Source organism: Alexandromys fortis, unplaced genomic scaffold (assembly GCF_014885135.2).
Source record: "Alexandromys fortis isolate MF-2015 unplaced genomic scaffold, M_Fortis_MF-2015_v1.1 scaffold_28, whole genome shotgun sequence".
Taxonomy (NCBI): domain Eukaryota; kingdom Metazoa; phylum Chordata; class Mammalia; order Rodentia; family Cricetidae; genus Alexandromys; species Alexandromys fortis.
In genome coordinates, this window is record NW_026067901.1 from 13611858 (window position 1) to 13626307 (window position 14450).

Consider the following 14450-nt stretch of genomic DNA (forward strand, 5'->3'; position numbering starts at 1 on the left):
AAAACCCTTTTGCTGTGCCTCAGGATGGAGGAGGTTAGACCCAGAGCTCCTGGTGCAGCCTCCAAGAACAGCTTCAACCAAGACACCAGGGAGAGCCGGGGCAGTGGCGTGGTAACAGAAGAGGAAATACCACCTGTGCCCAGAACCCCCTTCCGAGGACTTCTGAGATTAGGAGCAAACTCAGGGTCCGGGGACAGACAGGGTACAGGAAAGGGGCTCTGAGCCACCTGTCTGCAAGCAATAGTTCTCTTTTGGGCTGGTGGCTTCTGAGAAGAGACTCGGTGTGGACTGAGAGGAACAACACTTAGCTGCCCTGGCTGACCCCAGCCAGAAGGATTTGTGGCCGTGAGTTGTACCATGGTCCAAACACTGACGTTCCCCCTTTCTCCACTCCCCCCAATAGTGGCCCCCTTAGGCCTATCCGTGTCGGAATATCGACTGTGAGTGTGTGCGCGCACGTGTGTAATCAGGGTGTTCTTTCTATATGTTCGTTCAGCTAGTGTTTAATCGAGCCCCGTCGCCACTGGCTGTAGTTTCTCTGATGGGCACATGTCACCGTGTGACTGAAGAGTCTTGGCCGTGCCCTTGTCTGAGGCTCAGGCCTCTTGCCGTGGTCAGCAGCTGTGAGCTGGGGGAGGGAACAGGCACAGGGCCCAGCCTTCCCGTGCCATAGGCAGCGGAAACTGGAGCATACCATTAAGGATGGGTTCTGGTGGAATCTGTTCCCACAGCAGCAGTACTAAGGAAACATGTCAGCTGGCTTTGGGCAGCCTAGGTTTGGCTGTGTTCCTGGGAGGTGGGCGTGTAACACCTCTGGAAACAGTGTAGCTTGCGGAAGGGTGCCACAGTCATATGGGCCAGCTCCACAGTTTGGCCCCCAGGTGACAGGAACCCAAGTCCAGGTTTTGATTCCCAGGGTGTAACAGGCCCCATAACCCAGGTCCCCCACGGTGGTCACTGGAGCACACACCTGACATTTTCACAGGAGTGCAGCACACCCACCACCCAGGTCCTCCGCCATCACTGCCTGAGCCTCCCCCACAAGCTCACACTAGCCACACGCCTGCCATGCACCAGGCAATGGTAAGATCCAGAAGTGAGGGATGCCAGGTCCTGCCCTGAGGTGCTGCACCTTTAAAAGGGGAAAAAAACCACACAGGCAGGGTGAAGGTTCCTAAGGAAACCCGGAGCAGAGGGTTCTATGAGTCTGTCCACTTAAAATGGGGGTTTTCCGAGTAAGTCTGGGTACCCGTAACATCTGCCCACGGAGTTCACCATCACCGCCTCAAACCCACTGCCCTCGGGCACACGGAAGAAAAGACATCCCCCTGAAGTGACTCTGGAACTCTCCAGAGGGCGCGTTGTCAATGTAGACGTGGCCACCCCACCCCTATCAATGAGGTCAAATGTCCCTGCCCTCAGCCCCATCACCCACCCTGCTTGAAGCTGAGCCTCACTTGACCAGCGATAGCCCCACATGGGTGGGCCACCTGCTTGCCACACACTCTAGGGGACAGTGAGCAAGGGACAGCAAGAAGGAAGAGCCAGGGTGGAGGTGCCCACGGGGATCACATTGTGGAGACTATGTTGGAGGTTTGGATGGTTGGGGAATCTTTAAGCCCGGGTCCAAATGACACACAAGACCAGCAATGGTATCTAGAGAAGAGGAGCCAAAGAGGGGGCCGTGGGAGCCACATGCCTGTCAGGTTCCTAGACGCAGACAAGCTAGGGTGGCCAGGACTCAAAGCGCGGCAGAGGTAAAGGGATGGTTTTATATGCAGATTTCTGTGTTTGCCATAATGGTGTACACACACAGTGCTTCTTCATTGAAAGTATTGTGTGTTAGAGCACAAAGCTCTTTCTGTTCCGGCTGGCTGTTCATGATCTCAGCCCTACAAGAGGGAGAGATGGTCCCATTTGTGGATATGGAAGTGGTCACTCTGTTGACTCTAGAGGCCTACTGGGTCAAAGGCCTCTTTCTCTTCACCTAGCCTGTTTCCCTGAGATGCACTGCTATGCCCCACACATAGCCTGGAAAGTTTATGCTTGGATCTTGATTAAAGATGGGCATGGACCCTCTCCCGCATGCTGAAGCATCCTAGGGTGTAGAGCAACCATTACCCTAAGGGTTGTTAGCAGTGGACCAGCTGGACCAGCCCACACCTGCAGGCCCCCTGCAGGAAAGGAGATCCTCCCCTAAACTGCACAGATCCTGATGTCACCTGAACAAAGAGATCACAGGCAAGACCTGGGGCCCTCCTGCCTCAGTTTCCCTAGTAGTAACAGGAAGGAGTCAGACCGGATGTTGAGGGGACTTCTGGCTTTGGGTGGCTCTGAGTGACACTCTGGCAGTTACTTGCACAGGCCTCAGGGCTACTAAGCATCCTTCCTCAGACACAGGAGGCCATGGCCATGCAGACAGTAGGGTACTGGGTGGCAGTGGGGTTCTCCATCAGGAGTCTCTTAGGGAATAGCTGAAGGTCCCCACGAAGATTCTGGTTGATGGCCTGAATCTCTCACCTATGTACGTCTGCATCTCTCATTTATGATATTGCTCAGATATGTGTCTGGGGCTAAGAGTCTAGACACTGTCCAGGACACAGGAATACCCTGATTGCCAGAGGTCAGCATAGGCTTCAACTTTGCAGCCCTGGGCACCCTGCTCCTTCCCAGCTAGGTGACACTGGCTTACCCACCTAGCCTCTCCAAGCCTCCTTTCCTCACTTGGAAAGCCAGGGTTAGAGGGCAGGGTCTTACCCCACACCACTTCACAAAGCTACTGAACACAAGAGCTGTGTCCATGGGGTTGTGAGCCCTGGAGTGGGAGGCAAGGCCCCAGAGGCCACGATGAGAATCTGCCCCCTGCCCAGGGTGTCTGTGGCTGGCAGATGTGTCAGTTAGTAGCCTGTCCTGAAAAGACACAGAGTAGAGACAAGTTCCTGAATATTTATTGAGCTGTCTCTGCCTCCTCCAGTTGCCTGTGTCCCCCACCCCCGCCTTTTTTCTGTAAGCCTCAGGCCACAGTACACTCTAGTAGCAACAAGTAGCTACAGGAAGCAGAGAAGCTGGTGACACTGTGTGCTCAAGGAGGGTCATGGGACATCCTTGTGTCTGTCTGACCTTTTCCCACGGGGACTGTATGTCCTTAGTAAGCAGTTTTATGCCCTGTCATCTGCGTTCTGGGGCCTCCATTCAGAGCTCCTCCCTAGCTGGCTGTAGTCACCAGGGAAATGTCTTGCTCATCCCTTGTGGGAGTGGCCAAGCATCTGATGGTGACTGTCGCCAGTGTGCAACAGCACTTAATCCAAACAGGAGTGCATGCGCGCACACACATACACACGCACACACACACACACATGTGCATACCCATGAGCACACACGTTTACACAATATGTATGCATGCACTCATACACATAAACATAACTTGTGCATGTTCGTGTGTCCACACATATGCACATTCACATCTATACGAATATGCATATATCCATATGTGCACACGTATACTCACACGTGTGAGTGTAATTTACACATGTTTACATGCTCAGTAATAAACACCTGTGAAATCATACATACTATAGAAGAGAACAGATATAGAGTCCCATGTATGCATACCCACCCATGTATGCCACGTGCACATATTCACACGTGTTCACAGATACACTCACATATAAACATATACACCTACATATGAACCAATGCACACATGCACACACATGATGTTGATCTAGTTCATTGAAAACTCTGAGACTGCAGACAAACAGTGATGTGTCCAGTTGTGCGCCACTTTCTAGGTTATCCAAAAACCCATCAGGCATCTTTAGCCCCAAGGTAGAAAGAAGGGTTTGATGTACCAGGAAAACAAGCCAGGGATGGTGGTTAAGGTGGCCTTCAGTCGAGAGCTGGTTCTCAGTCGTCCTGTCCAGTGCCCCTCCCCAGGTCCTTGCAAACAGCAGGATATGATGTGGCTGTGCCCTGTGTTGACTGCCACCAGTCCCCACCCCTGTCCACACCAGGAGGGCAAGCCCCACTTGGTATCCCAGCCGTTGTCTTCTGAACAACTCCTTACAGCTGGTCCCCAGCTCTGCAAGAGCTTGTGAGAGGATCCAGAGCCTCGGGCTTCCAGACATTTCTTATTGGCTTGTTTAATTTTTCCATCTGGCTGCTTGGTTCCCACTAACAGGAATTGCTTGGGAGGTAAACATGAGATTCCCCAGGCGTTTGGGCACAGGTGACTATCTGAGTGGCCTCCCAGGGCATTTCTTGTGTGTGTGAAGGGCAGGGAGCCAGCACGGCATCTTCCAGGAAGCTCTGTCAGGGCAGCAGCGACCTCAGACTGAGTCACACAGCTCACCACGCGTGTGCCAACGTCTCCCTTGTCAGAGGACCGACCATGAGGAGATGATGTCACAGGGCCAAGGTGGCGCCCCGTACCCTCTAGAAAACGAGCCTTTATGCCTACTGTGTGTCGGGTGCCGCCATGGTTTCCTATCCCTTCTGTAGCCTCAACAATGTGCCTGCGTTTCCTGGGCTGTGGTTGGGAAGATTGGCAGCTGAGGCCGTCAGCACAGGGACTTGTACCACCCACATGCTGCACAAATCCTCAGCTGTTCGGCAGACACTTGCTGAGTAGCCCCTGCCACTCTCTGTCGCCAGTGTCCACCGGAAGTCCCTCCCGTGTCTAGACGGGTTCCATCAGAGAACATGGAGTGGCCCCATGAGAGGCTGGGGTCCACTGCGACGGACCTGACTTGCCGTGCCTAACAGAAACACTCCTGTTCACAAAATAAACACAGAACGTTTATCTATCCCTCCCACAAAAGTGACCTTGGAAGTGGCATTGCCTGTCCCGCCCCACCCTGTTTCCGGTCCAAATTCCTGCCAGGGTAGCCGGTGCTAGAAATGCTTGGTGATTGAGTGGGCTAACCATTAGTCAGTCACTCAGTGGTTAACACTCCTATCTTTATGTCAAAACCCTGACCCGTTTACCCTTGACAAACTAACACCACCCTCCAAAACATACAGAGTCCCCTTGCCAGCGCCAACCTTAAACATGGGACCAGCAGCTGGAGTCACAGGGCCACCATGGCCTCCCATTTGGTCACAGCCGGTACTTGACTAGGGTTGACTCTCAGGCTTGCATCTCTGTTTCTCACACCCAGTCTCTTCCTGTTTCTCCCCACAGTCTGTGTTCAAGCGAGGGGGCTATGTCCCCATCTCATATCCACAGGTGAGCGTATGGGCAACGTGCACTAACCAACAAAGCTGCAGGGTGAGAGCCCAGCCACCCTAGAGGGGCAAGGGACCTCCCTACAATGGACTTGTTTCTCCCTGGGTCAGTGGGACAAAGCCAGGTAGGCGGGGTGGGGCAGGAAGGCATCTCTATGCTAGAAGCGCCAGGCTCATATGGAGAAGGCATGGGGGAGCCTCTCTCAGAGCCCATGACCGGGAAAACCAAAATAAGAACAAAAAACAAAAACCTGATATCAGATAATCGTCCCCCTTCCGAATTTGATGTATTAGCGGCGTGTTTACACCGATGCTGTCTCGCTGCGTTTGTCTTTCTATATAGTGGTTTTTATAATGACGTCCTTAGTTTTAATAAAGGAGAAGTCAAATGAACTGTTCTCCTGATTGCACTTGGTTTTGATGTTTCGAACACACACTGAGAACTGGAGCGGTTTAATTCGCTCTGGGCTGAGGGGGAAAGAGCACCAGAATCTGGGGGCTCAGACAAGGGGTAGAGGGCGGGGTCACAGGTCCATCCTGAACCCCTCAAGGTTTGTTTGAGATCCCAAAGAGAAAACAGGGCCGGGCAGACCCTGTTCTGAGTGGGTGCAGCCTGGGTCGCATGGTGAGGGCAACAACAGCAGGATAAGGTTTGGGAGGCTGGGCGTGGCTGTCCTGCTGCTCTGAGTACTGGAGTAGCCGCACATGGTGCTGTAAGGTTGGGTCCCTATCACTACACCTGTGTCCAAACCCACAGGATACAGAGCAGGAAGTGTGCCGAGCCTCTGGAAAACCCAGAAGCCTGATGATGATGACCTGTGAACGTGGGTCACTGACCGTGGGGTGAACATGGGTCACTGACTGTGGGTGAACGTGGCTCCAGTGGAATGTTGGAATTGGAGACGCTAGGTGTGTTTAGGGGGGAGGGCCACTGGTGGTGTTAGGAACCTGAAGCTACTCTTAAAAAAAACGTTCAAAAAATCAAAAGCAAATGACTCCAGAAGCACGGCGAAATGCCTGCACCCATCTGTGCTGTTCAGGGTAGTACTGAGTGCTGGAGCCAGGGTGAGGAGGTAGGAAAGGAAGAAAAAAATCCCCCTTGCATATGACGCAGAAAATTCTAAAGAATTCACAGAGATTCAGAAGCATGAGTTTAAAAAGCTGCAGAACACTGGATGAGAAGCCATTAACCTATTGATTTCTACCTACTCATATCAAACATAAGAACAGGAATGTTTAAAATGCTGTAACAGCCACAAGCCCCTCCACCCCAAATTAAATACTTAGATGCAGATATAAAAATATCGTGCATACATGACTTAACCCCGCCCCCAACAAACAAAAAAACCATCGAAAGAAATTCTAAACCAAAGATAGGCATACATACCTTGAGCATGGATCGAAAGAGCATGATAAAAATATCAATTATTCCTCCAGAAAGCTCTGCTCCGTGACAGGTCCTGTTACAAAGAAGAAAAGACAAGCCCTATATAGACGAGAGGAAAACATTTGCAGCTACAAAGGCAACAAATAACAGCAGCGGAAACACATAAAGGAAACTCAGAGAGAAACAAGAAAGCATCACATTAGGGCTGGGGTGGATCTCGGTTTGGAGAATGCTCCTCTAGCACACACAGAGCCCGTGTTCAGTCCTCAGCACGACATGAATGGCGTGTGGTGAAGCATGGCTTGTAATCTCAGCATTTGGGAGGCAGAGGCAGGAGGATGAGACGACCAACATCACCCTCAGTTACACAGCCAGGTGGAGGTAGCCTGAGATTCGTTAGACCCTGTCTCAAAGAAGGAGAAGCGGGAGGGAGAGAGGGAACGGGGAGAAGAGATGAGAAAATGATTAGGAAAAAAAATCAAACTAGACATGAAGAGATATTCACTCCAGAGAGCACAGAAGGCAAATGATTCTGGGGGAGGCCAATTAACCTATTTTTATTTTATTGGCTGTGCTTTTAGCCTTATACCTAAAAAAACTAACTTAATGCAAGTCTGTGAAGATTTCTCTCAGCTTGATAATTTAGACTCTTCACACAAGCCTTTGGTCCATCCTGAATTAATTTTGCATATGGTGAAGTTTAGGGCTTTTGAATGTGAACATCCACTAGTCCCAGTACCATGAGAAATCGTCGTGTGTCAAAAGTCAACTCATTATAAACGTGAGGCTTATTTCTGAACTCTAAATTCTATCCTAGTGACTAATACACCTCCTAATGCCAAGAACACACTGTCCTGGTTAGCATGGCTCAGCAGACATCTGAGCCCTCTCTGTTCTGTTCCATACTGTCTGGGCTGTTCTGGTTCCCTGTGGAATTTGTGAACTGTAGGATGAAGCCATCCGGGTGCCAAGAGGGACCTTGTGTCTGCAGATCAGCCTGGAAAACATGGCCATCTAAACACCACCACCTCTTCCTGTCCATGAACATGGGATGCTTTCTCATTTGCTGCAGTCTCACTCCCTTCCCACGCTCAGAGCCCAAGCCTTGTCTTTGTGATGCTAATCTTGGTTGTCAAGTAGACACACCTGGGAAGAGGGACCTTCAATTGAAGAATTGCCTCCATCAGCCTGGCCTGTGTGTGTGTCCATGGGGGACTGCCTGGACTGCTGGTTTGCGTTGGAGGGCTCAGTCCACTGTGGGTGAGATCAGGTGGTCCTGGGCTGTAGAAGAAATGTAACTGAATATGAACGAGAGAGAGAGGCAATAAGCATTGTTCCTCCGTGGTTTCCACTCCAGGTTCCTGCCTTGAGTTCCTGTCCTGACTTCCCTCAGTGACGGGCTGGGACCTACAGTGGTAAGGGGGAGGGGAACAAAACAAAATCTTCCTCCTCGCATTGATTTTGGTAGTGATGCTTATCATAGTAACTGAATGAAACAAGGAACTGCAGCGTGACGTCACAAAACCCCCAACAGACAGCCACGTCGAGAACTGCAGCAAACTGGTGGCCACGCAGAGAAGGGGGTAACATCCATATCTCAGGGGGTGGCAAAGCCACTCTGGAGATAATTATCAGTTTCTTTTTAAGGTGGGAGACTAGGAGGGGGGTGTGCTCAGTAGTTAAAGAGCACTGGCTGCTCTTCCAGAAGACCTGAGTTCTCAGTAGCCACATTACCCTCATAGTTGCCTGTAAATCCAGCTCCAGGGAGTATGGCGCCCTCTTCTGGCCCCCACAGACACTGCACTTTAGTGCACATAGTCTCTCTCTCCCTCTCTCCCTCCCTCCCTCCCTCTCTCTCTCCACACACACACACACACACACACACACACACACTTGCCTGTAATTAAAAATGAGGTCAATCTTTAATAACTAAACATGAAGCCAGTCCATAGCCCAGAAGCCACTCTCCAGGCATCTGCTCCAGATGATTCAAAACTAAAATCCACAGGAAAGCCTGCACTGCTCACTCCAGCTCCACTCATAAGGGCATCAGACTGGAAACAGAGTTCCTTCTCCAGGTCAGTGACTAAAAATCTGTGATACGTCCACCCCACAGAATACTATAGCGATAAAAAATGATATATACGGCAATCTGGAAATTATTGTTCAGAGGGGGAATGTTACATATTGTAACATACTCTATATTATATAGAGGCTATATGTTGTAATATACTGGATATCATATAGATGTTACATACTGTAATATACTATATAGGAGTTATATACTATAATATACTGTATATTGTATAGAAGCTATACTGTAATGTACTATATATTATATAAAGGCTATATATTGTAATATACTGCATATTATATATAGGTTATATACTCTAATTTGCTATGAATTATAGAAAAGTTATATACTCTAATATACTGCATACCATAGATAATTCATATACTCTAATATACTGTATACTATATGGAAGTTATATACTGTGAAATACTATATATTATATAGAAGTTATGTACTGTAATATATTGTATATTATATAGAAGTTATATACTGTAATATATTATATATTATAAAGAAGTTATATACTGTAATATACTGTATTTTATATGGAAATTGTATACTCTAATATACTGTATGTTATATAGAAGTTATGTACTGTAATATACTGTATATTATATAGAAGTTATATACTGCAATATACTATAGATTATAGAGAAGTTATATACTGTAATATGCTGTATTTTATATATACTGTAATATACTGCATATTATATAGAAGCTATATACTGGGTGGTTCTGTTTCTACAACATGCTTAAAATTTATCAAAGATATGACTAATATGTGAATGTTTGCCAGGGATCAGTGGGAGGAGAGGAGATAAGTGGGAGTTGTTATAGAGAAGATAGGATGAGTAGGTCAGGCCTTTAGTCCCAACACTTAAGAGCCAGAGGTGGGAGAACACTGTGAGTTTGAGGCCAGCCTGGTCTGCAGAGTTCCGAGCCTATCTGAGAACAAACAACAGAGAGTACAAGATCACAATGTTGAAACATTCAAATCCAAGCCCCACAGTGACCCCATTAAACACACGTGAATGGAAAGCTCTAGCTGAAGCGTGATGTCTCCACACAGGTACCGTGACATATACATACATGCACACAGAAAATAAATAAATGAGAATGTTGTTGAAATATTTGTTTAAATAGGTATTTATAAAAGTTATGCATAGCATGAGTATATATGGGGAAAGTAAAGAGAAAGGACAGGAAAATGGACCATGGTCACTAACCCAAAGCAGCAAACCCACCAGAGCTTGTACTGATGGGAGCAAGCAAGGGAAGAGGAGAGGGGAGTGCAAGAAAAGGAAGGGGAGGGGAAGGAAGGGGCAGGAAGGTGAAGGGAGGTGAAGGGATGGGGGATTAGAGCGAGGGAAAAGGTCTGAATGACTAAGAAGCAGACAGCTCATGATCAGCAACTGTGCCCAAATTGATGCTGGAGCTAGCTGAAGGCTAGTGAGCGAGCCACACCTCCCACAGATCAAAAATAGACTAGTAAGAGAAACACAAAACAGAAGGAAAAGAGCAATGGTGATGAACGCACAACCACGGGAGAAAAAACCAAACACAACACAGAGGCCGCAAGGCCAAGTGATGGTTTACAACGGGAGCTAATCCATCCGACCAATCCTCGGCAAAACTCTTCAGGATGAAAATAAGACCCACACACAGTCCCGGGACCACATGAGAAACAAGCATAAGAAGATATGAGACCGCTGTGGTTGGGTGGACCTGAGTTCCCGAGACTCCCACGGAGGGATCTGGGGGACCAACTCAACAGCACCGAGAGGCAGGTCCTGTTAGAGACGAAGCTGAGACAGTGAAGCCCACATGAATGGCATTAGTGACCTCAAAAAGGACTTCATGAAGTATCCAACTCTATTCTCTGACTCTTCTGCCAAGTCCCTTATGGCCTCTGTCCCTTTCACTGTGTGAGCACGCAGCATGCTTTCCCAGGGCGCACAACTCAGAGATGGAGGTTGCCTCCGCCTAGCACCGTGTCTGTAGGCTCCCTGATCTCGGCCTTCAGATCCAGTCCCACAGTTGCCTCTGTAGTGCGGTTGGGCAATGTGTCAAGCTCCACACATTTTTATTATTTATAAGTGACAGAGATATTTGAAAGTGAAATGTCTCCCCAGGGCTCAGTGTTTTGAACCTTTAGTTCCTGGCTGATGACTCACCCCGTTTGGGGAAGTTACAGCACCTTTAGCTGGTGGGATTGCTTTGGTGGAAGTAGGCCTAGGGAAGGGAGGACAGGCCTCCAAGATTACATACAACCTGGCCCTGCTTCCAGTCTTCTGTCCCCTGTCCCGCTGAGGTGTCAGCTGATGTCCGTCACAAGCCCCCATCACCCAGGAGCCACCTGCTGCCATTTCCCCATCCTGACTGACTGGATCACCTCAACCCATAAGCCAAAATAAGTTTTTCTTCCTGGATTTGCTGGCTGTGTTTGTTCACAGAGAAGGTGACCCATGTAAAGAAGTGGAATAGAGAATCAGAGCTGTTGTACCAAACCTGACCACATGGTTCTTAAGCCTTTAGATCTGGTTTGTGGAAAGAATAGGGAAGAGGTCGGAGCTGAGAGTTGAAGAAGCCCGAGAATGCTTTGAGCAAAGATTAACAGACCAGTCTCGTGGGAGTTTAGATCAGAAGGCCAAGAAAAACACAAACAGTAAAGGCTATAGATGTTTAGTGTCTGTACTGCCGCCGAAGGCCATGTTGAAGACCGTGGTCTGTGTGTCCTACCACTGGAGACTGTGTGGATGTCTCTGGTCCCTGCTACCACCAGAACCTGTGTGGAAGCCCATGATCTATGATGAGGCTGACTGTTGGGGGCAGGAAAGCTTCTTTTGCAGTGGCACTGATGATGCCAGACTCATAATTGAGAATGAGAAGCAAGGATGGTTTCTCCAACAGCTTTGTCCCTCACTCCCAAAAAGTGAACTTGTCTAGAGACAGGAAGCTATTGAAGAGAAGCCTTAAGAATTGTGATAAAAATGCTGAAGTGTAGTTTTTCACAGTTGTTCCTGCCTCTGGCAGGATCAGGGGTGGAGAAGGACTCCATTTGCTTTGAGGAGCTAGCTAGCCACTGAAGTTTGACCATGCTCCAGTGAGTGAGTATACAGGCAACACAAGCTGGACTTGGTGTGTTCTTTTTTCTTTTTTTTTTTTCTCTTTTCTTTGGGGAAGGCACCAAGTGGGAGGGTGGACATGGAAGAATGAGGAGTGAGTTTGATCAGGGTGCATTAAATGAAATTACCAAATAATCAATAAAAAATAGTATGTTAAAAAATAAAGGCTACACTCTCGAGGTGTCAGAGAGGAGAGAAGACTCTACCAGAAACTGGGCTGGAGCCAAGAATCTGGCTGCACTCTGCTTGTGTCCTGAAAGTGTGTTATGATTGTGTAGGTGGAGAATTCAAAATAATTGAAAATAAAATTAAGTTCAATAGGCAGGCATAGTAAAACCACACCCATCATTCATGCAGACTCTAGTGTGGATCAGTAAGAAGCCACCCCTGCCCTGGGCTGGGGGAGCTGGGCACCCTTTGTCTTGTCTCCTCAACAATCTGTTCTGGTTTGAATGAGATTGTCTCCATGAGCTCATATGTTTGAACACTTGGTTCACAGTCGGTAGAACTGCTTGGGAAGGATTAGGAGGTGTGGCCTTGTTGCAGAGGTGTGTCACTAGGGGTGGGGCTTTGAGGTTTCAAGAGCCCACACCAATCCCAGTTCTGTCTGTCTTCCTCTCTCTCTCTCTCTCTCTCTCTCTCTCTCTCTCTCTCTCTCTCTCTCTCTCTCTCTCTCTCTCTCTTTCTCTCTCTCTCCTACTTGTGGAACAAGAACTAAGTTCTCAACTGTTCCTGCAGCATGCCTTCACTTGGCCAGTGCAGACTCTAACCCTCTGGAACCATAGGCCCAGTTAAACGCTTTCTTTCAGAAGTTGCCTTGGTCCTGCTGTTTTCTCACAACAACAGAAAGGTAAGAGAGGCTGGAAGTGAAGCGAGAAATCCTGCAGAGAAAAATAAAATTGCAGGACATGGGGAACTATTCCTAACCAATACTAGATGCCCTGAAGCTACAGGAGACAGGATAAACATTCAAAAAAAAAAAATGCCGTTTCTACCTGATAGAAGGTGGCACAGTCGACATCAGCGTATAAAGCAGAGACTCGGAGTGCAAAAGCACAAGCAAGTCTTGGTTTTAACAAACTGCAAACATGGACACACTGACAGAAGGGAGCAAGGGAAAGCCCGAGGGACACGGAGAGGCATTGATCATGAGAAGCTGCCGTGAGACGAGGATCTGGTGAGATGATGAGGCTGTGCTGGGCACCCTCCAGGCTGGCAGGAACGTTCTACAAGCCCTCTGTGGCCAAGTCTGTGGGTAGGGCCGCCTGTTCCGAACTCTAAAGAAGAGTCTAGAAAACACCTGAAAATATCCATTCCAAAAGGAGCACCCCCCCCTCTGATCCCGCATGAACAGAATGGAATTCTGTATTAGGTGAGAACAAATTGACTGTGTGTGTGTGTGTGTGTGTGTGTGTGTGTGTGTGTGTTCTATCTACAGGGGATAGGCTCCAGAATGTGTGAGCAACTAACAAACATTTTTTCATCGAGAACACTCAGCGTGATAACAGTCAGTGTGACTTTCACTCTTACAGTGAGACAGAAGTGGAGCAATGGTGTGGGCAGATGCCTCCCTCCTTGGCATGAGCCTCCTCTTTCTGGATGGAGTAAGAGTTTCCAGATCTCAGAAGAACATTTCTCCAGCTCCATCCTGCTCTCCACGACACAGTAGCCACAGACATGACGCACCTTGAAGTTGACCGGGTTGGTAATGTTCCCTCTGCGACTTGCTCCAGTCTAGACAGTCAACAAAACCATCCATCTGGCCCTGAGGTGCAGCGCTTGCCAGGCTCCGTGGGGCACCCACGGCCCATAGCCAACTCGAAATGCCAGCACGTCATCCTGGAGTACTATCCTGGGAGAGACGTGCCGTGCGCCACTGGGTCATGTGCTGTAGCAACAGTCAACAACTTCCAGAACACCTACAATGGCAAAGGAGGCACAATCAATATTCTGAGCATGGATTGTCTTTGTTTTTGATATAAAGGTTTTATTAAATGCTATTCATTCTTTGAGAATTGTGTACAATGTATTTTGATCCTATTCTTCCCCGGTCCTTCTCCAACTCCTCCCATACAGATCCACTTTCACTCCTTGCACATTCCAAACCTCATGCTCTCTCTCTTCTTTGGAAGATCCCCTGAGCTGCACGTATGCTCTTACACGTGCGGCCATCCACAGGAGTGTCACTACCGGGGGCCAGTGACACCCTGAAAGAAAACTGACCCCCCCCCCTTCCCAGAGGCCTTCGAGAGTCTGATCCTCAGCTAGGGGTGGGGGCTCTGAGCTCCTTTCCTCAGTGCTTCAGCGTTAATTGACTTGATTTTGGGCAGACGGCCACAGCTGCTGCAGGTCCGTGTGTGCAGCGGTCCCTGTCATTTCCAGAAGACACAGTTTCATTCCGGTCCTCCCTGACCTCCATCTTCCCATCTTCCCACTCCCTAGGGTCCCTGAGCTGCGGGCGGTGGGGTGGGGTGGGGCGGATATAATGTGTCTATGGAAAGTTTCCATTCTGAACCTTTGCTGACTCTAATAGCCGACTCATAAGCTCCCTGGGGCTTGCACAATCTACTATCACAGGCATCCACATTGCCTCGGGCCACTGCTGACTGATGGAAGGACAAGGAATTCCCTGCAACTG

The 14450-nt window shown here is 48.8% G+C and overlaps 1 protein-coding gene and 1 long non-coding RNA gene across 9 annotated transcripts in view; one reads left to right on the plus strand and one right to left on the minus strand.

The window, feature by feature from the left end:
- The window catches only part of Shisal1 (shisa like 1), a 60398-nt gene extending 54779 nt beyond the window's left edge, over positions 1-5619 (plus strand). For all 7 annotated transcript variants that reach the window (XM_050130635.1, XM_050130610.1, XM_050130594.1 and 4 more), the window contains one exon: positions 1-5619. In XM_050130635.1, the coding sequence (XP_049986592.1) occupies position 1 (1 nt within the window). In that variant the 3' untranslated portion in view covers positions 2-5619.
- Positions 5319-14450, minus strand: part of LOC126493611 (uncharacterized) — a 22876-nt gene continuing 13744 nt past the window's right edge. The window contains exons 4-5 of one of the 2 annotated variants that reach the window (XR_007589843.1): positions 13499-13731; positions 5319-7894 (exon numbers count right to left, since the gene is read on the minus strand). This is a non-coding gene — a long non-coding RNA (uncharacterized lncRNA). Of the gene's footprint in view, positions 7895-13498; positions 13759-14450 lie in introns of those variants that run through there. The other variant, XR_007589842.1, reaches the window with a different exon arrangement.